The 26,009-nt window shown below is 38.6% G+C and overlaps 2 protein-coding genes across 5 annotated transcripts in view; one reads left to right on the forward strand and one right to left on the reverse strand.

Moving 5' to 3' along the window:
• Positions 1-1,744, reverse strand: part of LOC111869669 (calcium signal-modulating cyclophilin ligand-like) — a 7,749-nt gene extending 6,005 nt beyond the window's left edge. The window contains exons 1-2 of the mRNA XM_023861361.2: positions 1,603-1,744; positions 1,124-1,482 (exon numbers count right to left, since the gene is read on the reverse strand). Of these exons, the coding sequence (XP_023717129.1) occupies positions 1,124-1,482; positions 1,603-1,714 (471 nt within the window). The 5' untranslated portion in view covers positions 1,715-1,744. The remainder of the gene's footprint in view (positions 1-1,123; positions 1,483-1,602) is intronic.
• A 1,988-nt stretch (positions 1,745-3,732) lies between these two features.
• On the forward strand, positions 3,733-23,609 carry LOC111869673 (pre-mRNA-splicing regulator WTAP). Of its 4 annotated transcripts, none has more exons than XM_023861364.2 (6): positions 3,733-3,765; positions 6,417-6,610; positions 14,697-14,821; positions 16,465-16,643; positions 20,157-20,311; positions 22,427-23,609. In XM_023861364.2, exons 1-6 carry the CDS (start codon positions 3,755-3,757, stop codon positions 23,389-23,391), a joined length of 1,629 nt encoding a protein of 542 aa, XP_023717132.1. In that variant the 5' UTR covers positions 3,733-3,754; the 3' UTR covers positions 23,392-23,609. The 4 variants fall into 4 exon arrangements, with proteins under 4 accessions (XP_023717132.1, XP_023717135.1, XP_023717134.1 ...); XM_023861367.1 differs by lacking the exon at positions 3,733-3,765 and adding an exon at positions 3,772-4,078; XM_023861366.1 differs by lacking the exon at positions 3,733-3,765 and adding an exon at positions 3,772-3,968.
• The last annotated feature ends 2,400 nt before the right edge of the window (positions 23,610-26,009 follow it).

The raw sequence follows: 26,009 nt of genomic DNA on the forward strand, positions 1-26,009 counted from the left end.
AAAGCAAATGGAAAAACTACCACATTATCACTTTTCCTGGATAGTCTCTTAAAAAAAAAAACAGAGATACCATGCATGTGAAATGTTTCCTCTGGAGACAAACAAACCGGAGGGGCAGATAGAAGTGCCCAAAAGACGAGGAAGAAGACCGAAGAAGATATCTTAATTGAAGGAGAAAGCTTGAGATCGCATTAAGTGCAGGAACTGTTTTGGAAGAGATTGTGGACTTGTCATCTGACAGATTATTGATGAATGAATGAATACAAGAAGGAAAGATGATTTTCATGTGCCAAATTGTAACACATCAACTTTCAAGAAAAGTGTTATCAATTTAGGTATTAAACTGTATAACAGACTGAATTTGGAATTAAGAAAATCAGATGGATCTAAAGACTTTAAACATGGACTAAAAGTATTTTAGTAGATTATCCATTCTATACAGTGTATGAGTTCCTCTTAAAGGGACAGTATTAAGCATAGCAAAACCACTATTCAGCAATGGAAATAGATAATGGTTGCTTGCAGTATCTTAATGTGTTCGGTGACTGACATGGTCATATGTAGGACTCTTGATTTATTTCAATACTCTTAAAATTCTCTTGATGAACTCATACGGTTGCCTTGCATTTCATTTTACATATTGTACCTAATTTGATTATTTATCTGGTTTGATAGTGTGTTATATTTTAATTACAGGTTACCATGTAAAGCGTGATTATATATTGTTAACAAATTCTAATCTTTTAGGCATTTGGGCAAAAGAATTTAAAGAATGATGTATTTAATGATGTGACTTGTTCGAGCGTTACTGTTGTAGCAATTATGAATGCCAAATAAAAATGAATGAATACAAAACTTCTTTACCTTCTGGAATATAACACCATGCAGACTGGTGAAAATCAACCTACATAACTACACTTTGCCATTAACTACGAACGTATATACTGTAAATTAACAAGAAGAATCACAGGACTGTCGGATACATCTCCTATCCTACAGGTTCATTAACCAAACAAAGGGATTATAATGCACAATCAGCCTACAGAAATTATAGAATATTTAGCTCATCCAAATTCATAACACGACTGTAAGAATCTGAAATACTTAAATACACATATCTTACCTCTCCAAATATAAAGCCACATTTGACAAGAAGCATAATTCTCACCAAAACAGCAAGGCAAATTAAATGCAATTTGGCAGCATAAACATAATGATAACTGGATGAAGTTGAAATAAATGTTTCCATGCGTTTAGGCAATTCACTGGTTGAGCTCAATGTGCCAAAGTATTCTGGCTCTAGAAGAGTTTTAATTTCCGGGCGATAGCATTTCACTGGCTGCCCCAAACTGCACCCTACTGCATGACTTTCAGCAACATAACCAAGAGAACTCGCAATCAGTTGAACTTCGCCATTTTTCACCTGTCGCAAGGAAGTACCATTCTGGGTACGTAATGAACCTTCGTCATTATCAAATGTCACTGCAAAATGAGAGATAATTTTTCTTTAGAAATCTGCACTTTCATTGTCTGCACAAAGGGCAGTGACTGCATGTTTATTCAGTGTAAAATAACAAACATTATACACCATTAAGATATTACCTTTCGATATGTTATCGCCTTTCCCAGTTATCTTTTGCAATCTACTTTCTGAATTCTCCAAAATACGCCGACGTCGTGTTTCTCTCCTGTACGCCAAAACGTCATTCGCCATCTTCGCTTACAGACTTTCTCTGCGTTGCTGGGAAACAAGGTCGGCATGACTTCACGAATGCTTTACATCTGCCATCTATATGCAAAAGCATGACAAATCCTGCAAAATTACAATCGCCAGTGCCGAGAGTAATATCGGTAAGGAGGCATGCTGTCATAGCCTTTACGAATGCTGTGTGTGCGATACGTACACCTGACGAAAGACCAAGCATCCGAAACGTATTCCTAAGAGAAAACCCCATCTTCTAGTCAGAGAGGACGTTACATGTGTTCAATATCCTCCATCAAAGTCTCTAAAAAGCAACTAGTAATATTGAAGAAAGCAGTCTTCTGGGATTTGGCACCGTGTATATGTGGTGCCAAATCAGCTAGATAATGTGGGACCCTCAACGTCTCACAACCCTATGGGCCTCTTACAACTAGTAATATTGTGAAATTTAAAACAGCATTGAAACACTAGGTACTTACTCACACCATCTACTCCGTCGATAAACATTTCAATGTAAACAAACAGTAACTAGCAACAATTCTAAGCTAAAGTGTATTCCCAAGCACGTTACTGTATCATTTTGCTTCTTTGTATTCAGTGCTCTATGTATCCAATTAACACTGTAATATTAATACTGTATTATAATCTTATCGCGGCCGGCGCGTAAGGCTGACAGCCTTACCACCATATTTGAGCCGATTGTCTAGCTAGATAATGTGGGACCCTCAACGTCTCACAACCCTATGGGCCTTCACGGATAGCTTTACATTTTTATTATTATTATAATCTTATTAACTTTTCAAGCAAAACTATTATTGTACATCTATGTATTTGTACTTTACTTATTCCATATCCTAAGGTGTCAACCTGTGCTTGGCTTTACGGAACGTAAATGAATTCAGATTCAAATATGACTGAAATTGTTCAGCTGGGAAAAAGATCTCTGGTCGAGTGTATCAAGTGACTTGACGCAAAGGCGTAAAGTGACTTTGACTTTGACTTGACGGACTTGATCCAGGCAGTTGTCAGTTGAGAATTCAGTTCTGTACAGGAGGCTGTGAAGAAATAGTTGGTTGTAAGGGTGCGACTGTGAAGAGAAATCTTTATGTGAGATATTTGGAGTGTGTAATTCAGTGAGGCTATTATACTTCCTCTGTTAAAATCCTTTGCCAGGAAACGGCTAGTGCATTGAGAACACTAGTTTGTGTTAATGTGTATGTGTGTGTGTGTGTGTGTGCGCGCGCGCGTCAGATATAAATCTATTCATCAACCGAAACCCTGTCTGTAGTAGGACATACACGTGGCAATACGATTAAATAAACACCATGTAGCGAGTATGGATTAGAGCTATTTAATGAACCTTTCCGACCTTATTTTCGTAGTTCTGATGGTCCTTCAAATGTTTCGCTGATATCTCTATCTACATGGTTTTAATATCTATGCATCAGCTCGTATGGATGCTTAGAGAAGTTATTATATATCATAATAACGGTCGAAGTGGGACAATGAAGAATCTAGTGACAATAGTATTAGCCCATAGTCTCTACCGGTCTCTATCATACGATATGCAGCATTACGAAATTCCACTCACAATGTGAAAGTTGCATGTATCACGTATACATCAATCAGTGTAACAAATATAATGCACAGTTCTAACCAAGGAATCGGTTCTAGTCACAGCGTGTAAATCAAACATGCGTATTATGGGAATGCATTATTACTGAAGTAAATTACTGGATACACCATAATTGTGTATACGTGGTATTTCTACAAACTTCGATTACTGTAAGCTTTCCGGTAAAATTCAGAACGGCGAATGCATTTAAACACACGATTTACATAGTCTGCTAATATCAGATTGCATCTAGAATTAACACAGTCTCCCTTTATCTATGTAATTATTGTGACGATTAGTTGAGAATTAAGAAATGCAAGAAGCTAGAAAGACAACGCATCTCTGGTCTTGTTTCATGCTTTGATCCGTAGTCACTTTATACTGATCAATGGAACTGTGAGGGAGAACGCCCTGTGCCCCCCCCCCCATGGTGTGCAATGTTTCACAGGTAACTCGTCGGATGTGATCGCGGTTTTTGGAATCGATTATGTTTTTAGGTCTTTTATGAGTTGTGAAAAGATATATCTATATACGTTTAGAACGTTTAGATTATAAGTACAAAAAGTTCATAACGAAAAAATATTCGGTTATACTGCGAGAGCTATTAATTAACCTATTATTCGTGGTATTTGTTGTTGCACGTTGAATGAGGTGAGCTGTAAAAGCATGGAGGCAATATAACCCTAATCTATTACAGAACCTAAACTTTAATTCCCCCATCGTCTCCAGCTCTAATAAGTGTGAGTGGAGCTGTTACTGATGTGAGTCATACTGTGTGTTTATTATTGTGTAAATGACAGGGAATTGATTATATCAATTTTTTTCTTTTGCATTCCGTAGAACTTTTATAGTGATATGCCAGGAATGTAGACCATGTCATAATATAAGTACAGATGTAAATATGAAGTGAAAAACATATGATATGTGAAATCATTTGAAGGACCAACCGTCGATGTCATGGTCGGTAGTGTGTGGAATTGGTTATTTTTGTTTGTGGTAAAGTATATTTGTGTTGATTGGTTTGCCATTAAATACATTGTTTTTTAGTTAACGGTAAATACATATTGACTGCTAATTAAGGTATGGTCATCACTAAGTGACGTGTCCAGCCATCCAGTGGTAGTATTGCCATCATAAATACAAACCACTCCATCCAATGTGACATAAGTTTTTACTACATGAAAACTTATCTCCCTTACATGTTTCGGTCCTTATGGACCATCTTCAGAGGGCACATCATTACGAACTGGAAACTACCATCACAATAGGTGTTTTGATTTAAAATACATACACTTATATTCTATAATGCACAGTATGCATAAAGTCGAACATTTCACAATCACAGCAGCTTCCTGGTATTGTAAAGTTTTTAAAGTTTCTAGATGTTAATTTAAAAAACCTTTATTGTCACTAGTTAAAATTTTTTAAACCACGTAGGTTCTTGTCCATATGCCTATCATCCTTCTTGTATGGGGCAGGTTTTGTGCTGCCTGTCTATCTTGATGAGGAGGTTCTTGAAGTTGTCCAGGGTTTGCTCATGGACAGCAAGCTTGGGAAAGCAATTAGAATATCAAAATTTCTGCCAAGGATAGTCTAGGTTATCATGAACTGAAGAAGCATAATCTGTGGTTCCATGAAGGATGTTCAGAATTATGTTGTATTTTCGTGTCCTGTTGCATTGATTCATATTCATAATGTGTATGTATTAACAGTCTTCAAGTGCATACAGTCTCATTTACCACTTCTACACTACATGTTTCAGCAGTATGCTGCCATCTTCAGGTGTATCAATCCATCAACCATTTCATTGCTTGCCTTTATATGTCCATTTACAAATAATATTAAATTTGTGTACGTCCTTATATAATAATAAAGTTTATGTATTTAAAACTTGTTGAAAACTGTTATCTCATACGTCATATTTTAAATTCGTGCGTGTTATTGATCATCCACATGGGGGTCGTTCTTCTTAAGTTTCTAATGTTTTGTGTATATTATGTCTTATGATGTGTTCTACTCTTGTGGCTGCATGTGTTGTATCAGATCCAACGATACATCGCATGCAGCCACAAGAGTAGAACACATCTCGTCACCAACATGCAGGGCAAAATCATGACAAAATGATAACGAAACAGATGTTTTGAAAATGTGGCACAGTTCAGATACTTGGGAATAGTGATAACAAATCAAAACCTGATTCAGGATTAAATTAAGAGGAGATTGAACTCAGGTAATGCTTGCTACCAATCAGTCCAGAACCTTTTGTCTTCTTGTCTGCTGTCAAAAAACATAAGAATTGGAATATACAAAACTATAATTTTGCCTGTGGTTCTGTATGGGTGTGAAACTTGGTCTCTGACATTAAGGGAGGAACATAGACTGAGGGTATTTGAGAACAGGGTGTTTAGGAGATTATTTGGACTGAAGAGGGATGAAGTGACAGGAGGTTGAAGAAAACTGCATAATGAGGAGCTTCATAACTCATACTCTTCTCCAAGTATAATTAGAATGATCAAGTCAAGGAAGATGAGGTTGGCAGGGCATGTAGCAGGAATGGGGGAGAAGAGGAATGCATGTAGGATATTGGTGGGAAAGCCAGAAGGAAAGAGACCACTGGGAAGATCAAGGTGTATGTGGGTGGACAGTATTAAAATGAATCTTAGAGAGATAGGATGGGATGGTATGGATTGGATTGGTCTGGCTCATGATAGGGACCAGTGGAGGGCTCTTGTGAACACTGTAATGAACCTTCGGGTTCTATAAAATCCTGGGAAATTCTTGAGTAGCTGCAGATTTAGTGGCTCCTCAAGAAGGGCTCAGCTCCATAAGTAAGTAAGTAAGTAAATAGTTTCTTAGATTAGTTTTTGTTTATTACATCATTTTCTCTTATGGATCTCCTTCTGCTACCTGTGTTTTACTGCTGGCAGTAGTTGAGGCTCAGCCTATTCAGAATGAATGTCTGCTGTTATTGGACAGAATGATAAAATTAATAATTTACCTTTTGGAATTGACATGTTTGATAATTAAATATAAAATTTGAAGCAGGATTACTGATGAGCAGAAGTATAGAGAAATATATGTATTTCTTTCTAATTATAGAATTACAACTATGTCTGATGAAACTGGTACTCTGTCTGCATCACCTAGTACTACAATTAATAGTCGCCATCCACGACGTATTAAGTTGAATGAGCAGCAGCTTGAGTCAATAAGTCATGAAGATCTGTTGAGAAATTGGCGAGAACTGGACTCCTATGTGGAGATGCTTGAGTCCCAAACATCAAATCAAGAAGGTAGTTTGTGTTCTCATTGTTGTACATTGTTACAGGTTGAATTGAATACATGTGGAAACAAAAAAATGTGATATATAGATCAAGAAAGCATTATCTGCTAGAATAAAGGACCAAAGGATTACACACAGTGAAGGCAGATGATTAGAATTCTGTCTCAAAGTGGATGTATTGAGAAGAAAATTAAGTTTGTTGTCAAAACTTTGGTCTTTATTTTCGTAATTACTATACTTTACATTCTCTATACATTCAGGATACACATGTTGTGTACTCTCATATACCCATTGACATTGCTATAATAGCAGAGAGTGGTGCTACCATTGATGGCCATTTCCATTTTTCCCATATTTACAAAACTTGTGATAATTACTGCCTTGCAGTATAGGTACAATGGAGTCTGATTTCAGGTTTTTCTAGAAGATATGATTTGAATCATTTGCTGTTCATTTATTACTGTACCAAGATGACTGAATAAGTAGAACAGTTGAAAGCTCATTCAGTGTACGTAGGTTATCCAGAAAATAAGTTCCGATGGTTTATTAAAAAAAATTATTTCCAACCCTTTGAGGTACATACCATATGTTACTTTTCGACATACCGTATTTACGCATGTATAGGCCGCACATTTTTTGCCAAAAATTCAAGAGGGAAACTGGGGTGCGGCTTATATTCAAAATATTCGAAATCACACTTCATTTAAAAAAAAATTATATTCATAATTAGTAATACAGGGTGTAATATTCCTGAAATAATATTCCAAGAAAATTGTTTTTTCTATAATTTCTGTCTGAAAATTGTGCTGCGGCCTATACATGCACGCAGCCTATGCATGCGTAAATACGGTAATTTCCACCATTGTTGAGGCACTTGTAGTGGGACACCAGTTTTTGTATCCCTGCATCATAAAACGATGCCACTTCCGATGCACACCCTGTGTTAATGGCTTCTTTGACCTCGTCATCATGGAACCACTGACCAGTTCTGACAGTTCTCAGATGCAGGAACACATGAAAATCAATTGGCACTAAGTCTGGGCTGTAGGGGAGATCATCAGATTATTTCCAGCCTAATGTCACAATGAGATTCTGTGATGTGGTGGCAGTGTATGGGTAGGCATTGCTATGAAGCATCACAACACCCCAACTAAGCATGCCATGTTGCTTGTTTTAGATCACACTACACAGTTTTTAAGTGTGTTGCAATAGACACCTGCATTGACTGTTGAGCCTTGAGGCAAGAATTGCACAAGCAGAACGCTTTGTCTGTCCCAAAACACTGTGCACATGATCTTGCAAGTTGAAATGGTCTATTTGAATTTTTTCTTTATTGGCGATGATGTGTGCATCCATTTCATGGACTACTGCCTTGATTCAGGGGTTATGTGTGACACCCATGTCTCTTGTTCCCTGTGACTATGTGGCTCAAGAAGTCATCGCTTTGCTCACTGTATTGTGTCAGAAAGGTCAACGTACTGGCCTGATCCGTAAGCATCTTCGGCACCCAAAATGAACACAATTTCCGAAAAAAGTTTATCAGACACAATTTCATGAAGACGTGACCATGAAATTTGTGGAAAATGTATGAAAAGTGACGAAATGGTGAATTGTCTGTTCTCTTGAATCTTTTCTTCCACTGCACGCACCAAATCTTCATTAACCACAGACGGTTGACTGCTTCACAGATCATCATGCACATTTTCGTGCCCTTCATTAAAGTGTCTTACCCATCTCCGTGCCATTGAATCACTCATGGCATGTTCTCCATACACTTCACAAAATTGACAGTGAATGTCAGGCGGTTTCATATTTCTTGCATTCAAGAAATGGATTACGGACCGCATTTCACATGAGATGGGCTTCTCGAGTTTCTTGAACGTTGTAAACACACATGACGATGCATAAACGCAGTTTGATTGTCTGCAGATGGTGTCTGTGCCTTCCAAAAGGACCAACAAACTCTGCACACGTGCAGTGCTGCAGTGGTAATGTTTGCAAATGGAACTTATTTTGTGGCTATGCCTCGTAGAGTAAGTTTTTCAAATGCATTCCTTATGTGTTTACATACATCACTGCCCTTGATGTTCATTTAATGCAGATACAAATCTGTTATAAATTATCTTGTTGACAAGCTGTACTAGTACCAATGTCCAAGCTGAAGGCAGTTATGAAAGTGCATACATGAATGTGTAACACTGTGTAACCACATAGGCTGGCATAGTGGTAATGCTGAAGACTCTTATATGGGTGCTGCTTGGTTTGAATATCAGCTGGGACACTGGCTATCTTGACTGATGTTTGTCATGTTTTTCTCGGTCCCTCCAGGCAAATGCCAGGATAGTACTTTGATTAAGCTACAACTGATTCCATCCGCATTCTTTCCAATTCATTATTCACCTGTCGTCCTACTGTTTGACACTATTGTCTAGCTGCTGATGTTATTGTAAAATAACCCCCAAATGGAAAATGCATTGTGTGAGAGTGTTATGGTGGTGCCTTATGATATCAGCCCTTCCGCAAGTTTGTCAAGAGACTGACATACAGAACGGCATACTGTTGTGCAACATTCTTGAAGCGGAAGGAGGAGATTAAATTACATTATAATGTTAAGGACTCAAAAGCAGAGATTTAATGAACATAGAGATATTGGGTTTTCGGACTTTATCCATTGTCCTGGTTTTTAAGATAACTATTATTTATTAGTTATCTTAAAAAACCAGGACGATGGATAAAGTCCGAAAACCCAATATCTCTGTGTGTTATACACCGTCGTCAGAATCCTATAGTAACTATTTAATGAACATAGTTCTGAATGAAGGGGCATATTCATAATTTGGTGTGGGGAGTCTGTGTTCTTCAGTGCTAACAAAAAAGGAAGATATTGTACTGAAATATAATAGTAATTGGTGACCAGTTTAGAGGAAAAATTAGTGAACTCAGTACAGTCCATAAGAGTCCTATCTGCAGTTGGGGCGTTCATGCAAGCCTTTGAAGAAAATGAAATAATAACTTGAGTGTTAGAAAAAAATGAGGTTTTAGCTGGAGAAAGTAAAATTTGAACTGTAAAAAATAGCAGAAGCTGTAGTCTCGTATGTCAGATACTGTAACACATCCATGAATACAGGATGGTAAATAGACCAGTTGTGTATGCATACAGATTGTATGGACATGCTTTGTAGAATTTGGTACACAGGTAAAGTTACACCTAAGAGCTAATCTTCCTCTTTACTTTGTCATAGTGGTGGACAGTGGCAGATACTGCTATGTGCATATAAATAAGAAACATGGTATTGTGACTATAAAACATATGTGATGCAGAGATTATGGGGTCACAGAGGTGGATTTGATTAAATGCAAGAAACCCATTGTCATGATGTGTTGTGTTTCTCCCCATGTATGTTCATATTTGTTAATTACGACTATCTCGTGGTATAAAGAAATGTTGACTTTGCAAACAGATATAAGAGCAGTTTCTTCCTTTGAATATGTGACTCAGAATCTTTAACTGAGTAATAAGGTTATACCCACTGTGAACTGTCATGGCTGCTGAAAACTGATCAACTGTTATTCCTGGAATTAAATGTCCCAGATAAATCTTGTGGAATAAATGAAGTAAATGTTATATCTTTGTTTTAATAATTTCCCTCATTTGATAAGCCGTTTTTGAGACATTGAAAATATAGATCTAAAGGGAGGATACATTCAGCTGAATTTGGCCAATTAGAATCTGTACTCTGGATAATTGGGAAAAGCTACCTACAGATAATCTTAGCATCACAAATCTCTTTTGCACGATTGTTTTTACTTCTCAGGAATTGTCTTCAATAAATAAACTGACTTGTTTTAATTTCTGCAGTTATGTTGCTGATGAAACAGTAGTTGGTAGCTAGATACAGAGTTTACAGGTCAGGGTCATGATTCCTGACCTGTGGCCATCATATTGGAAATAATTGTAACACAAAATGTAAGATATGTATTTGTGTTAAGGCCAGTTTGTGCCATAATATTGTCAAAATGGTGACATATCCTTTGTTTGAACTTTATACTATGTCAGCATAAACAGCTGTTCTGTTTGGATAATAATTATGTAAGTAAATATTAATTTAGTGATTAAAAGTTGTTGAAGATGTGACGCAGTTAGGTAACAGCTGTTACTGAGACAGCTGAATTAACTGAACAACAAAGTGTATTCTATCCTAGGTTTGGTTTAATGACCAAGACAGAGAATGTGATGCACTTACATTGTACTCTTTTTTTTTTTCACAGAGGTTCAGTAAGAAAGTAGTTATGTGCTCAGTATGTAAAATAATGAAGTTCTGTCACAAGGAGCATAAATTTTGTTATGCAAGTAGAATATATACATTTGTTTGTATCATGGTGGTGTCATGATATGTCATTACCAGATTTTGTTTCAATAATACAGAATTTCAGTCAAAGGGTTTGGTGTTTAAGATAGACTTCCTGTGACTGGAATTTGCAAAACTATATTTTGTTTTGAAATATATCATCAAACAAGTTGGAACTTTGCTAGAATTATGTTGATAGTCTGGTACAAAGGAAGCTACCAGTAACAAAACAGTTATATGTGTGTCATTTGCAACAAGAAAATGTTTGTTCCTGCATGCTGGTGCCATCACATGGTCTCAAGTGTCTCCATGGAACTGCATGATAATGCCAAGGTATCTCGAGCTGAAAGAAGCCTTTCTTCATTCCTTATCCTTTATGCCTTATTTGTAGGAGATTTCTGTACTTCTGCTTACCATTTTCCTTACAGTTAATGCACTATATGCCTTACATAAGCTTCATAGTTCGAGATCCATTGGTCAAACACTAGTTTATTTCAATATTGTGTTCATTCTGTGAATGGTCAAGTGTTCTGCAGTGCTACTTGATGTAGTTTAAATCAAGTGAGTGAGTATAGCATAGGCCAGATAGAAGTCTGTTCGCCTACTGAAGTGACAGTGAGTAGCATATTGTGTTCACAGAAGCAGAGAAGTGATGTATCCTCCACGTGTTACAGCAGCATTCTCGTTTGTATAAAATTCAGCGGCTTGTATTTGGTTTGGAGTGTTTTCTCTAGTTTGTGTTAGATCTCTTAGATTTGGTGTGTTGAGTGTCCATCTGAAATCAAGTGCACAAGAAGTGCTTCAGTAAGTGGCAGATTGTCCTTATGGACAACTGATTTTTTTTAATGGTGTGTAGGAGTAGTTGCAAGGAAATGATAGCAGAGAAGTCATGGTAAGCGTTCTGTAAAACTGCTATTAGGGCACTGTGCTTTTCAAGATAATTGACATAAGAAGTTCACGCCTTTATTGCCCATTATTGCCCCACTGGCTGTCAGCTATGGAACCACTGATTCATATGATCCTGGTGGCAGATGCAATTACTCAACCTGCATCTAGTGGGAGAAAGTAAATAGCTTCATTGCAGTGACCTGCTCCACCTGTAAGACATCTTATACAACACAACCTAAATGGCAGAGCTTATGTTAACCGAATATTTGCCTGGCTGTTGTTCCATCTAACTGAAGTAGGTGTGGTGTATCGAAGTATGAAAGACCAGAAAGGAAAATGTCGGCTACAGCACACAAAGTGAAATGGTGGGAGAAAGGAGGAAGTAAGTGCAGTTGTGTTAACATAATGTGTGTAACATTACCCTCAGATACCTGGGCACCAGTAGCTTTCAACACATTTCTGTCATCTCTTGTGTTTCGTGTTTTGGTCTCATCCTCACGCCTTTATTTCTTCCTGGAAACCATGTCAGTCAGCTTACATGAAAGTTACATCATGAACCAGCAGATTTTCCACACTAAAAGAATTCACACTTTTGCAACTATAAATCATAATTAAATATTAAGGAAGTAATATTATGAAGATCATTCAGTAACATTTTACATTTTTTAAAACATTTTTCTGTTGTTACAATGATCCCATAAACATATGAACATTCTTTGTTTACTTATGTGATTTGCAATTATTATTTCCCTCACTAAAACACTATTTGGTATTAATGCCAAGAGAGTACTGTGTATACTGAAGACGGAGCATTTCATTTTCTAAACATCTTGTTGATCATTGTTTTCATCATCCTTGTCCTAGTAGCTATTGCAGACTGAATGAGTGCTAAACATCATTTGTGTTGCAAAAAGATATTGGCAGCAAAGTGAAGTAGGACTCTGGCTGGCTGCAGACCTAGGGTGTTACAGTGTGGGTATGAAGATCTCTTGAATCAGTATAAATGTCTTGAAAGAAGAATGGTCACAGCACATGTAGGGTTCAGATTCCATTCTAACCAACGATTTTTATGTGTTTTTCCTACAGTGAGATAATACATAAATATATGTTACTCCAGGTATTTCACCTTTTGTACTGTGTAACACTCATCCTGGCATCTGTACATCCTGTATTGTTGTCACATACCACATAACAGAAATGTGTACTTAAAAGTACAAAGGAAACAAGCTATTAAAATGAGAGTGCTTGCATGTTAATGCAAATTGGAACTTTCATATATCTGAAATCCGGTGCTGTTAATTCCTCTTCATTATGTCATGTACAAATTGTAGGTTCATGATGGAGGAGCAGTCCTATAAACTACAAAGAGAAATGATGAATTCTATCTTCTGGGATATGACACCATGTAGCCTGGTGAAAAGTCACCCTATGGTTAGGAGGAACATAGTGCTTCATTTGTCACAGTCAAAGTGTAAGCCAAGCAAAAAACCAGCATGAAGCAGGCAACCAGCAGAGCTTTGCTTGCTAGCTGCTGAATGCTGGTTTCTTGCTTGGTTTACTCCTCAGACCTGAAGATTGAGATGTTATGCTCTTCTAGAAATTCGGTTGACTTTCACCACATTACATGGCGTTATATCCCAGAAGACAGAACTCTTCATAGCCACTGCTATGAGAACTTCAAATCCAATATATTTTGTAGCACATTTCATTGTTTCATGTAAATATGGTTCTTTTTTTCAAATACTGATCCTACATTTAGAAAATCTGTGATAACATACATAAATTAATGAAGAGCAGATATTTTATCCAACTCTTATTTTACCTAAGGGCTTCCCACAAATTGTTGAGCTATTTGGGTAAATAAGTCAAGACGTTCCTCCCATCTAAATGTACAACGATTCTCTCCAGTTTTAATAGCAGCAAAACCACTGGGCTCACTTCATTCAAACAGTTTGATAAATGTACAGTACATTTTGTTAAACTGCTTTGTGATTGTTCTGGTTTGGTTAATTTTAAGGCCCATTTGCTTGAACTGAATTGAATGTTTATATACAATACTTTCTTTTTCTTTTCTTTTTTTTTGCTCTATGAATGTGATGGAACTTGATATGTAGCACATTATGTAGCTTTTGCCGTATATAAGTTTCATTGATCTTATTTTTTAAGGCTATCATAATCAGTACCTTATACACATATCTCTTGTGTTCTTTGATGGACTTCAGTTGAACTCATATGCATTCTGATTAGTGTATAAAACTAATGTCACATGAGTATCGCTGCATTTAAGTTTAATTCACTTTGATATCTATACAGACAGACACCATGTGTAAATGAAATGTGCATTTTTAATGTCATTCCAAGAATATATATATGCCAAATCTTCATCATCACCTTAATTTTCCCCCCCTTTTAAAGAAGAAAGCTTTTTCTCTTTAGTGGTGGTGTTTTGTGATTACTCAGATGAAACTTTGGGTGCCATGAAGACAGGGAATTTCATGATTAGCTGAATACAGGAAATAACTAGTACTGTTGAATTAATAATTTTATTTATGACTGAACATTAATTTTTCATAGCATTGCATTCAGTCTGCATTTGTCATAAATATTACACAAACTGGTTGCACCAATCCTTCACATGCTTGGGATCTCTTCTAATTAGTACATTGTTTCAGTGATTTTGTTTAATTTACCGTGAAATTACTGGAAGGGACATTCTTGAGAATACTGCTGCAGATGTAGGAGAATATGTGTTATGTGTAGATCTCATCTGTCACCTAATGCAGGATTTTCTTTAATAGGAAATATTTTGAGTTGGATGTATTTAATTTCCTGACTATATTTCTGATTTTGTATTTACAGCTGAATTGGCAAATCTTAGAGATTCTGAAGATAGACTGCGGCAACAAAATCTTGAGTCCACTCAACGGGAGAAAGTGCTTGTCCGTCGGCTAGCCACCAAGGAACAAGAAATGCAGGAATATGCAGTATGTGTTAGTTAATGCCTATATTAAAAATGTACAAAAACTATCAAACAGTAGCTTTATTTTGTCAGAATACTGAACTGTGTTTTTAGTAAAATAAGCATCCATAGAAAGGTCCAAAGACAATGAAGAAAATTATATAATGAGAATTTTTATTTTATATTTCATCTAGAGTAGGGTGTGTTGTTTTTCAGGCTTTTAGTTTGAACAGTGTCACCTGTTCTGGTATGTAGTCTTACGCTGTAATTACATTTCATCTATAAGATGGTAACAAAAGCTGTAACCGGACCAGTGCTTAGGAGCAATGGTGACACATTTTTTTTTTAACATCTTTAACTGTATTGAAAGTAAGATCCTTATGCTATAAACGTTTTGAGAGCTTTAGTTTGTACGAAAGGCAAGTGTTTCTGTAGTGAATTGTCTGCTGTGTTTAGATTTCTTCATGGAAAACTTTTTTTTTATTGCTAGTGGGGTGGGACTAAGTCCGTTGTACTGCGGCCACTTGTGGCCTATTGTGCCAGCCGCACATGATAAGTGAGGGTGATTGTGGAGCAATTGGTGGAATGAAGATTGGCAGGGGAAACAGAAATACTCAGAGAAAACCTGCCCCAGTGCCACTTTGTCCACCGCAAATCCCACTTGACCAGACCCGGGATCATCATGGAAGACTTAATGTTACTTTAGATTGTTGATAAGAATAGTGAGGATTGTAGGTACTCACAACAGTGGTTATGAAGGGTTCTGTCTTCTGGGATATAGTGCCACGTAGTCTGTTGGAAGTCAACCGACATTTCAGAGGAACATATCGCCTCCATCTTCAGGGTCGAAGAATAAGCTGAGCAAGAAACCAGTATGAAAGTAGGTGGCAAGCAGAGTTGTGCTTATTCTTTGACTCTGTAGATGTAGGTGATATGTTCCTTTGAAATGTCCATTAACTTTTGACAGACTACATGGTGTATCCCAGAATATAGTACTCTTTTTAATGAGGATTGTTTCAAAATATGTTGTGTGTTGGCCATTAATATAACTTTGTTTTACAGAGTTCAGATCTAATTGATGAGCTTTGTTTCAGTGATGAATAACCTCCCTGATATGTAACAGAAAGGTAATTAGTGTATTGGAGCAGGAATTGAAATTGTTCGCTGTTTCTGAGAAGAAACGGGGCAGAAGGTTGGAACCAGGAATATCATGGGGCAGAAGTCTTAAAGCTTCTGCTTGAGTAGTCCTAGAAAACTTTATTCTGCTTGACTTATTTCATAAGGACTGGAAAGCCCTTATGAACTGTCCTACTCTGTTACAGTTCCAAATCATACTATATAGAATTATGAATAACCATAGTTAAGATAAATCAGTAGGAACTACTACAGGAACTTTGAGTTTCACAGTTCAGAGCTATTAGGAGTCTAAGCCCTTAGATCAAAAGAGCGTTGAATGGAACTGTTCCGTGAGTTTAACTGGGTAGGTTAAGACTATGAACTAGCTTTGAATTCTTTTCAGTGGTGGCCTTTTTGTATTATTGGTATTAGATATTCAGGGTGTGTTAGCAGAGAGTTTCTTCTGCAGAAGTAATGATCTCTGTTCCATAGTTATTGTCTCTACAGGTTTTTTCTTCCTGCATTTATAAGATAGGAGTTTATTCTGTGCAGAATCAGATAGCTGAGTTGAAGGCAGCACAAGCCCCAGGAGCTGCTGCACTTCGCTCAGCCCTGCTTGACCCAGCAGTGAACCTATTGCTTCAGCGTCTGAGACAGGAACTTCTTGCAACTAGGGCACGCCTTGAGGAGACACAAAATGAGCTGAGTGCATGGAAGTTCACACCCGATAGGTAATCTGTCAAGTGACTTATAACTTATGAAACACTTCTTTCCTGGTCCCCTTCAGGATAGAATATAATGGATATGAGTCATCTAGCATCTGTTCATTCTTTGAAGTCCTTCTGTAGGGGAATGAAAATCAGAACATGTTATCCTGTTGTTCTGGACTGCCATAATCCCATCTGCTGTCACATAATGAAGGATGAAGTTGTACTTTCTCATATATGAAATATACAGGGTGGGGCGCAGAAACTTCCTTTTTGTGAAGACGCATTGTGAAGGGAGGGGAGGTCGCAGAAAAGTGGGGATAGGCTCGGCGAATGCAGCAGTTGCAGAAGTTTCTATCTAATACCCCTCAGTAGGAAACATGAGGTGGACGAGTGAGCATCGCGAGTTTGCTGTCAACGCCTATTTTTCGAACAACCATTCCTACGTGGCAGTGCAGCGTGTGTTCCGTACTCACTTGGGAATTAAGCCCAGAGGTCCGGTTCCCTACCGGAAATCAATTGTTTTATGGGTAGAGAACTTTAGGACAACTGGGAGTGTGGTGAAAAAATCATCAGGACGACAGTGGACCGTTACGATGCCAGAAAATGTGGAGGCAGTTCAACAGTCGATTTTGAGATCTTTTTCAAACCAGCTCTTGAAGAAATGCATCTAGGAAATGTCTGGTTCCAACAGGATGGTGTCACGGCCCACACAGCCTAAGCTTCGATGACAGTTTTGAGGGCAAAGATCCCTGGACGGCTCATCTCACTTCGAGGTGACATCCTGTGGGCAGCACACTCACCTGATGTAACGCCCTGTGATTTTTTTTTATGGGGATGCCTCAAGGCAGAGGTTTTTAAACATCGCCCCACAAACCTGCTTCAGCTGAAGAATGTTATTCGGCAGGAAGTAGCCCAAATTCCAGTGCACATGTTGGAACGTGCAGAGGGGAACTTCAGAAAACGGTTGCATCAGTGCATAGAGAATGGTGGCCACCACCTTCAAGGTATTTTGTTTAAAACTTTAAAATATGTTCTTTCATTAGCTAAACATAAATGTTGTCTATCAGCAATAATTTTCCTTTTATTCACCTTCAAAGAAGAAGTTTCTGCACCCCACCCTGTATATGAGAAAATATTCCTATTGTGAAAACAATCAGTCTTGAGATTTTTATGGATTTACATGTTCCAAGCTGCCCTGTATACGATGAAGTCATTTTTGGAATGCCGTTTGTCTTTATTATATATGAATAAATGCATCTCTAGTGCCTTCATGGTTGGACAGATTTTATTCATATTTAGTATTTGTAGTTTATCTGTCAAAGGTTGAGATCTGTTGAATATGAAAACATCAGCTCCAAAAATAGGTGCCCTTCAGATGAGCCCCAAAGACAAAATGGCTATTATTCTCAAAAGCAGCTCCCATAATTGTTTTCAAGTTTAGTAATTTATGGAGATCATTCCCCTAAATAACATTGATAACTGTATATGCTCTAGGGGCCCATAAACAAAGTGTTTAATTTTGTTGAAACCTGCCTTACCAGTTAGACGACTTTAATTGTTGTTTGGTATTCAGTAACCAAGAATCCACGCAACAGTGGATTTTATTTCTAAGGCAGCCTAGTCAAGGTCAGTGTGATACGAGAAAGTATGTACACTCATTTTTATATGTGTCATACATAGTATTATGGAAGGGAATCCGTGTTTTATACAGGTCACACAGTATTAGGCTGAAATTTGGGAGGCTGTAGTAGGTTGGGCAGCTGGGCAGGTTGATGTAGCAGTAATGCTCAAGACTTGTATTTGTGATGCTTGATTCAGATGTCAGCTGGGACACGCAACTATCCACTCCAAGTTTTTTCAAAGCTACTTCCTTCTGAAATCATTCCAGTTCATTATTCAGCCATCTTTCAAGTCAGCACTATACGGCAGATATTAACAGAAAAAAAAACTAGGCATGTAGGTAGGATAAGGCAGATGATGAATGTACCCAGAATTTTTGGTTGGGGGACAGTCTCCTTGGAAGACCCAAAGAAGGTGGATATAAGGGAAATGGTTTAGTGCAATATCTATAGCAACTGGCTAGGGGCTGGACTGCTAAGGGGTTGACTTTCAAGTCCTGGTGGGAAGATTTTTCTACTCCAGGTCATCAAGACCGGTTCTGCAGCTCAGCCAGCCTCCTATTAAATGGGTACTGGGGGACCTTTCTCTGGAGGTAAAGCAGCCGGGACATGAAGATGACCACTCACCTCCAGCTAGTGCCAAGGTCAAGAATACATGGATCTCCATCCACTCCCCCATACACCTTCATGTTGTAGTGCTCAATTAATTAAGCACAGGGACTTTACCTTCATCCATGAGGGCTGTGAGAGTGGGAGATGGATGGAACTGGCTCCGGATCTTGTCCAGTGATGGTTTTTTTTTTTGTGATGTTGCATCTGGGATGTACTGTTAGTGTCTTATAACCTCATTGAAGGAGACTATGTGGGGTGCCTACAAAATATAGAAGGTATTCAGATGGTTCATAGGAGAGTGGTTGTGAAGATGGTTATGAACCCATAGTTAATAACAAAGTAATTTCTTGACAAGAGTAATAATTACCAGCTTTACACAAATATCTCTGTACCATATTGTCAGTTATTATTTAGATTTTTTTTCATTGCAGTATCTTACAAACTGATTTGTCTTCATAAGACAGTATGAGTTACCTGCATTTCTATTGCTTGTATTGGTTTTGTGACAGCTGAAAACAGTAAATGAATTGCAGAAACATCAGGCTTTTAATTTGGCAGTCATAGAATATTTTTTAGAACAGGCAAGAGGTTAAGTGGAATGGAACTGCATCTTAGATTCGGTAAAAGTAAAAGTATCCCTGTAACAGGCCATGGAGGCCCATGGGGTTGTGAGATGTTGAAGTTCCCACATTTTCCAGACAATCGGCTCATAGATGGCAGTAAAGTTGTCAGCCTTATGCGCCGGCCGCCCTTTACCCCCAACAGTATTCCTGGTACTCATTTCTGTTAAGAGATTGAATCGACCCAAGGGCCATAGTGCGGCTGGAAGGATTAGGTCAATGAAAGAAATCAAGTGACCTCATCGGGACTTGAAACTGCAACCTTCTGGCTTGTTGCATAGTGCCTCAACCAACTACCAGATATGTTAATATTATATATGACACACATGTAGGAAATAGTGACTTAAGGGGGAGCTCAAAACTTTGACATGCATGGGATAGAAATGCAGGCAGAATTTTCGTCAGAGAACATGAAGGGAAGAGACCTTTTGGAAGACCTATCATAGGTAGGATACTGTAAAATGGATTTTAAAGAGATAAATTTGGATGGTTTGGATTGAATTATCTGGCTAAGGTAGGGACCAGTTGCAAACGTTTGCAAACATGATAATGAACCTTCAGGTTCCACAGAAGATAGGAGAACTCTTGAGTTACTGAGAAAATACCATCTTCTCTAGAAGGAATGTGTTCCATGGAGGAAGTAAGTTCTGGGCATTTTCTTATCATTACTTTCTGTTTTAAAGTAACACAGGCAAAAGGCTGATGGCAAAGTGTCGCTTGCTGTACCAGGAAAACGAAGAATTAGGTCGCATGATCAACAGTGGTCGACTGGCTAAATTGGAAGGTGATTTGGCTCTTCAGAAGAGTTTCAGTGAGGAAGTGAAGAAATCACAGTCAGGTAAATATTATCCTCATTGTTGCCCTTGACTGATTAATTTTCAGAATAAACACTAATTTTGCATATTGTGATGTCAGTACAAATAATGAAATAAATTTTCAGTCAGCATAATATTTATCCTTTCCTATCCAATATACATATAAACATGTGACAGTAAATCCTCAAAGAATGTCAATGACTTCTGATGACATAAGGAAAGGCTTTGTATGCTCTATTGAGAGTTTGGATGTTCAAATTTTTGGATTAGGGTGATGCTTTGTACTGTGTTTGGATTTTTGCTACAAGGTGGTTCAAATATGACCGGGACTGATTTGTGTGTAAACAAGCCGCACTGTGCAGCAGCTGTGCAACCTTGAGAGAGTGAAGCCACAACCTCCACCCTCCCTCCTGTTTGGGTTAAAACCTCTTCAGTCCTGTTTGGGAGTTGCTAGAGTGATGAGCGAACAGAAGGTACCACGGAGCATGGAACAACACATTGTGATCAAATTCCTCGTTTGAGAAGACGTCTCGTCTGCTGAAATTCACCACGGACTCCAACAACAGTAAGGGGAAAAGGTTTCTCACGGACACATGTGTTTGAGTGGTGTAAGTGCTTCAGAGAGGGCAGAGAGTGTGTGGAGAATGAACCGCATGATCGTCGGCCACAGACATCCGTCACCAAGCCAAATATTGATCGTGAAGATGTGCTTATTCGTGAGAATAGGCGCATCACTATCAAAGAACTCTGAGCAATGCTGTCCATCAGTGTTGGTAGTGTAGAAGACATTGTGACATACCACCTGCACTATCACTAGGTGAATGCACGGTGGGTACCACGCAGTTTGACGGATGTGAACAAAATGGTGTGCATGCAAGCTGCCACTCATCTCCTTCAGCAGTTTGAAGACGAAGGTGATGCATTTTTGAAGTCTGTAGTGACCACCAATGAAACGTGGGTGCACTACTTCATTCCCAAATCCCAGCAGTCATCACGTGAGTGGCGGCATACCAGTTCTCCCAAACCCGAGAGAGCGCGGCAGAGCCCTTCGGCAGGAAAAGTGATGGCAACGTTCTTCTGGGACTGGCAGGGGGTTATCCATGTAGACTTTCTAATAGATGCCAGAACAGTCAGTGCAGCTTATTACTCAGACCTTCTGGCAACAGACGTGAAGGAAAAGTTCTGATCCAAGCGGAAGACAGGTGGAAAGCGGGTAGCCTTCCTTCAAGACAGTGCATGCCCCCATACAGCCAAAACAATGGAAACCCTCTGGAAATTGAAATGGAACCTTCTGACACATCCACCATACAGTCCTGATTTGGCACCAAGTGATTTCTACCTGTTGAGAAGGCTCAAATCAGACTTGCAAGGCATGCAGTTTGTGGACGACGCCGTCATCCAGACTGTTCGGGAGTGGATACATCGCCAACCACAAGCCTTTTTTGAAAAGGGCATCAGGATGCTTCCAGAACGTTGGAAAAAAACGGTTGACTCCTGAGGGGAGTATGTTGAAGACTGACGTGCAAGTAAGTGTTTGGCAATTATGGTTAAAAAAAATCACTCCTGGTCATATTTGAAGCACCTTATACATTTTTAGTTTGCTATTGTCTCATTCTGTTGGGTCAGATTTTTATGTAATCACTAGGCAGAATAAAATGGTGACACTACTGAATTTGTGCTAGTACTATACCAAATTTATGTTGGATTAAGTCAGCCGTTCAGTGTACCGCAAGGAAAACAATGTGGTTTACAGTAAAATAGCAGATAGTGGCCTACCGTATTTATTTTAATGTGAAATACAGATATTGTAACTATGGTTTTATGGTGGTGAAGACTCGTGTTGTAGTTTCCTGGGTTATGACACCATGATGTGTGATAGTTTCATAACACAGAAGACCACAGTAGAGTCGACAGTGTTTATTACCATCAGATATTTGACCTTATAGCTATATTAGATAATTAATTACATAGAGAAGGTGAGGAGGAATTGCTGGCATATTTGGAAAAACAAATTAGAATATAACTTACGTGTGCACTTAGTGTTATTATCCTAAGTTTTCTGTGTGTTATTGGTTTTAATTGTCAGAAATGATGCATTAATATCAGAATCATTGCTTGTTACATGATTATGTTCTCAGAGTTGGATGAATTCTTGCAAGACTTAGATGAAGATGTAGAAGGGATGCAAAGCACCATCTATTACCTACAACAGGAACTACGTAAGGCGAAAGACACAGTGACTAGTCTTCAGCAAGAAAACACATCGTTAAAGAATGGGAATGCATCTACAGCATCTGAACATCAGGAAGATATGGTAGATAGTGAGGTGGGGAGGGAAGCCAGACCACGGACACCAGTATGCCATAATGGAGTGCAGCATAAAGGGGAGGAAGACTCTGAAGGGTGGGAAGAACGGACTTCGGACCGAGGGTCATGTAGAGATCCTGGCACATCACCAGTACAGTCCCTTGTACGTAGTCCCTCATCTGCTAATATAGAGCAATCTGTTGATGTTGCCAGTGCACACAAAGAAATCCACAGTCCTCCTCCTCCTCCTCCTCCTCCTGAAGAAGATAGTGTGTCTTGTGAAGTTAGGACAAGGCCACCACGTTCACCCCAGGAGCCGGAAGGAAGAACTTTCGAGGAATCAGATGAGTCAGTCAATTTGCAACCACCCAGCCCAACTGTCTCAGCATTGAAACGGGAATGGGAAAGAACTAAACATCAAGATGAATCATCAAGTGATTCTGGTGAATTGATTATCAAGCTTGAAGCAGAAGACATTGGTGAAGAGGAAATTGAATCCAGGGACTCAAACCATGCTGAAACAGAAAGTAAAACCAACAAAAGAGAAATTGCAGATGTTAGTGATAACGAAGTAGAGGCTTCTGTGAAGGATAACAATCGTGCTCAACGATCCCCAGTCAGTGTGAGGAAACGGACATATCCCAGTGATGACAGTAGCGGTGATGATAGTGACAATGTACCTCTAATTAAGAAGGTACGTCGGGACTCTGAGATTTCTCTTCATTACAATGAAGATGATGATGAAACATGTTTGACCAATGGGGATACATCTGTTATGAGAAATGATGGGCAGTGAGTGCCCCACAGCAACTCTCTTTAATTCTTATGATTTGTACTAATGAATTATGTGAATTATCAATTTTCTATTAGTATTATTGTCTGTGTATAAATTATCATTTAATTGTGTACAATTCTTTGCCAGTGAAAATATAAAATAATAATGCATATTATAAAATAGACCTGATGTCAGATGTTGAGGGGGAACAGTAATAATAAAGTGTATAATTTTTTTAAGCTTCTCTTCTGAGGTCATTCATAATTAATATCCCTTGTTATGGTATTAGGTCAGTGTTTCCCAACTGTTGTCCATGTGGCAGCATAGTGTGTAGTGCATGGGTTATGTTCACAGAACAAATTTAACAGATTACCAGCAGTTTAGAACTGTGTAATACATGAAAAAAGTAATAAAATAATGAAGTTAAAAATGGTTGTTCTCGAAAGAGCACTATGTAACATATATAATAAATACAGAAAATACCAAGGCACCAACAGCAGTACAGACCATCAAGATGTATAGAAAGATCCGACTCTTTACCACAGTTACATGAACTGTTGTTAAATGTGTTGAAGTGCATTTGCATTCAGAATGTCGCAGCACACTAACTGAGAAACACTGTATGTCACTTGACATGATCCTTTCCCTGGTTTTTACATTTGTGCATTTCCAGAAATAGTTTGCAGTATGTGCCTCTGAGCTAGCTGATGTTAATGGTAAGTATTACTAATACAGTGGAACCTCGCTTAAAGAGCACCTCTCATAACGAGTAATTCGCATAACAAGCAAAACAAATTGTAAAAAATTACTTGCTTAGCAAGCGACGTTTCGCATAACGAGTGACGAGAGGGGAAGTCCCGGATTGTGCGCTTGCTACATCAGTCTGTGTTTAGCACTCGTTCCGCTAGCATCTTAGTGTCACTTGTGATGCACATTTTTCCAAACTTGTGTTCAGACATATTATTTGTAATTTTTTATGCGAAGTTTAATAACCCTTGCAAAAATGTCCCCGAAGAAAAAGCTGCAAAAAGACAGCCATAAGAGAATAAAAATAACCGTAGAAATGAAACGTAAAATCATTGAAAAGTGAGAATGAGGTGTGAGCGTGGCTGATCTAGCACCCACATACAGTCTGTCTACATCAATGATTTGCACTATCCTCAAGAACAAGGACAAGATTAAGGAGATAGATGCTTCAAAGGGAGTGGCAAGAATATCTACGCAACGGTTATGTATTCTCAACGATGTTGAAAGGTTGCTCCTCATATGGATAAACGAAAAGCAATTGTAAGGCGACACTATTAACGAGAACATCATTTGTGAGGTGAAAGTGATTTTCACCGACCTCGTTAAGAAGACGCCAGGATCATCAACGGCCGAAGAAGAAGCATTTAAAGGAAGCCGTGGGTGGTTCGAGAAGTTTAAGAGAAGAACCAGCATCCACAGCATTGTAAGGCACGGTGAAGCAGCAAGCTCCGACACAAAGGAAGCAGAGAACTTCATCAGCGACTTCAAGAAGCTCGTAGATTTTGAGGGTTACTTGCTGCAACAGGTTTTTAATTGTGACGAGATGGGTCTCTTCTGGAAAAAGATGCCGAAGCGAACCTATATAACAGCAGAGGATAATGCATTGCCTGGCCATAAGCCAATGAAAGACCGTCTCACGCTGATATTTTGTGACAATGCAAGCGGTGATTTGAAAATTAAACCGCTGCTTGTTTACCATTCAAAAACTCCACGAGCCTTCAAGAAGTGTAAAGTCCAGAAGAGCAGGCTAAGTGTGATGTGGAGGTCCAACAACAAGGCTTGGGTGACACATGACCTTTTTACTGATTGGATCAATGAAGTGTTTGGTCCTTCTGTGAAAAAATATTTGCTTGAGATGGATCTGCCACTCCATGTCTCGCTTGTTGCTGCCCATCCTCAAGACCTACAAGATGACCTTGAAGAATTTAAATTCATCAAGAACCAGNAACAAGGACAAGATTAAGGAGATAGATGCTTCAAAGGGAGTGACAAGAATATCTGCGCAACGGTTACGTGTTCTCGACGATGTTGAAAGGTTGCTCCTTATATGGATAAACGAAAAGCAGTTGCAAGGTGACACTATTAATGAGAACATCATTTGTGAGAAGGCGAAAGTGATGTTCGCCGACCTCGTTAAGAAGACACCAGGATCATCAATGGCCAAAGAAGGAGCATTTAAGGGAAGCCGTGGGTGGTTCGAGAAGTTTAAGAGAAGAACCGGCATCCACAGGGTTGTAGGGTACAGTGAAGCAGCAAGCTCTGACACGAAGGCAGCCGAGAACTTCATCGGCGACTTCAAGAGTTTGTCAGAGGAGGGGGAGGAGGAGGTAACAGCAAAGCAACAATCTTCTGGTGCAATAAGAGAAATGCTGAATGCATGGGAAACTGTTGCATCATACATTGAGAAGCATCACCCTAATAAGGCAGTGGCTATGCGCGCTACAAATTTATTTAATGATAATGTTGTGTCACATTTTCACCAAATTTTGAAACATCGGCAAAAACAAATGTCTCTAGACAGCTTTCTGGTAAAAGAAGAATTAGATATATCATAAATAATTAATTAATTATTTCGATTTTTTTTCTGCAAATCGAATTCGCATTCCAGGNAC

This window comes from Cryptotermes secundus, unplaced genomic scaffold (genome assembly GCF_002891405.2).
Source record: "Cryptotermes secundus unplaced genomic scaffold, Csec_1.0 scaffold1072, whole genome shotgun sequence".
Classification (NCBI taxonomy): domain Eukaryota; kingdom Metazoa; phylum Arthropoda; class Insecta; order Blattodea; family Kalotermitidae; genus Cryptotermes; species Cryptotermes secundus.

Coding starts and splice junctions, on each gene's coding strand:
- LOC111869673 (XM_023861364.2), top strand. Junction 6,611..14,696: donor CCAAACATCAAATCAAGAAG/GTAGTTTGTGTT, acceptor TTGTATTTACAG/CTGAATTGGCAAATCTTAGA. Junction 14,822..16,464: donor AAGAAATGCAGGAATATGCA/GTATGTGTTAGT, acceptor TATTCTGTGCAG/AATCAGATAGCTGAGTTGAA.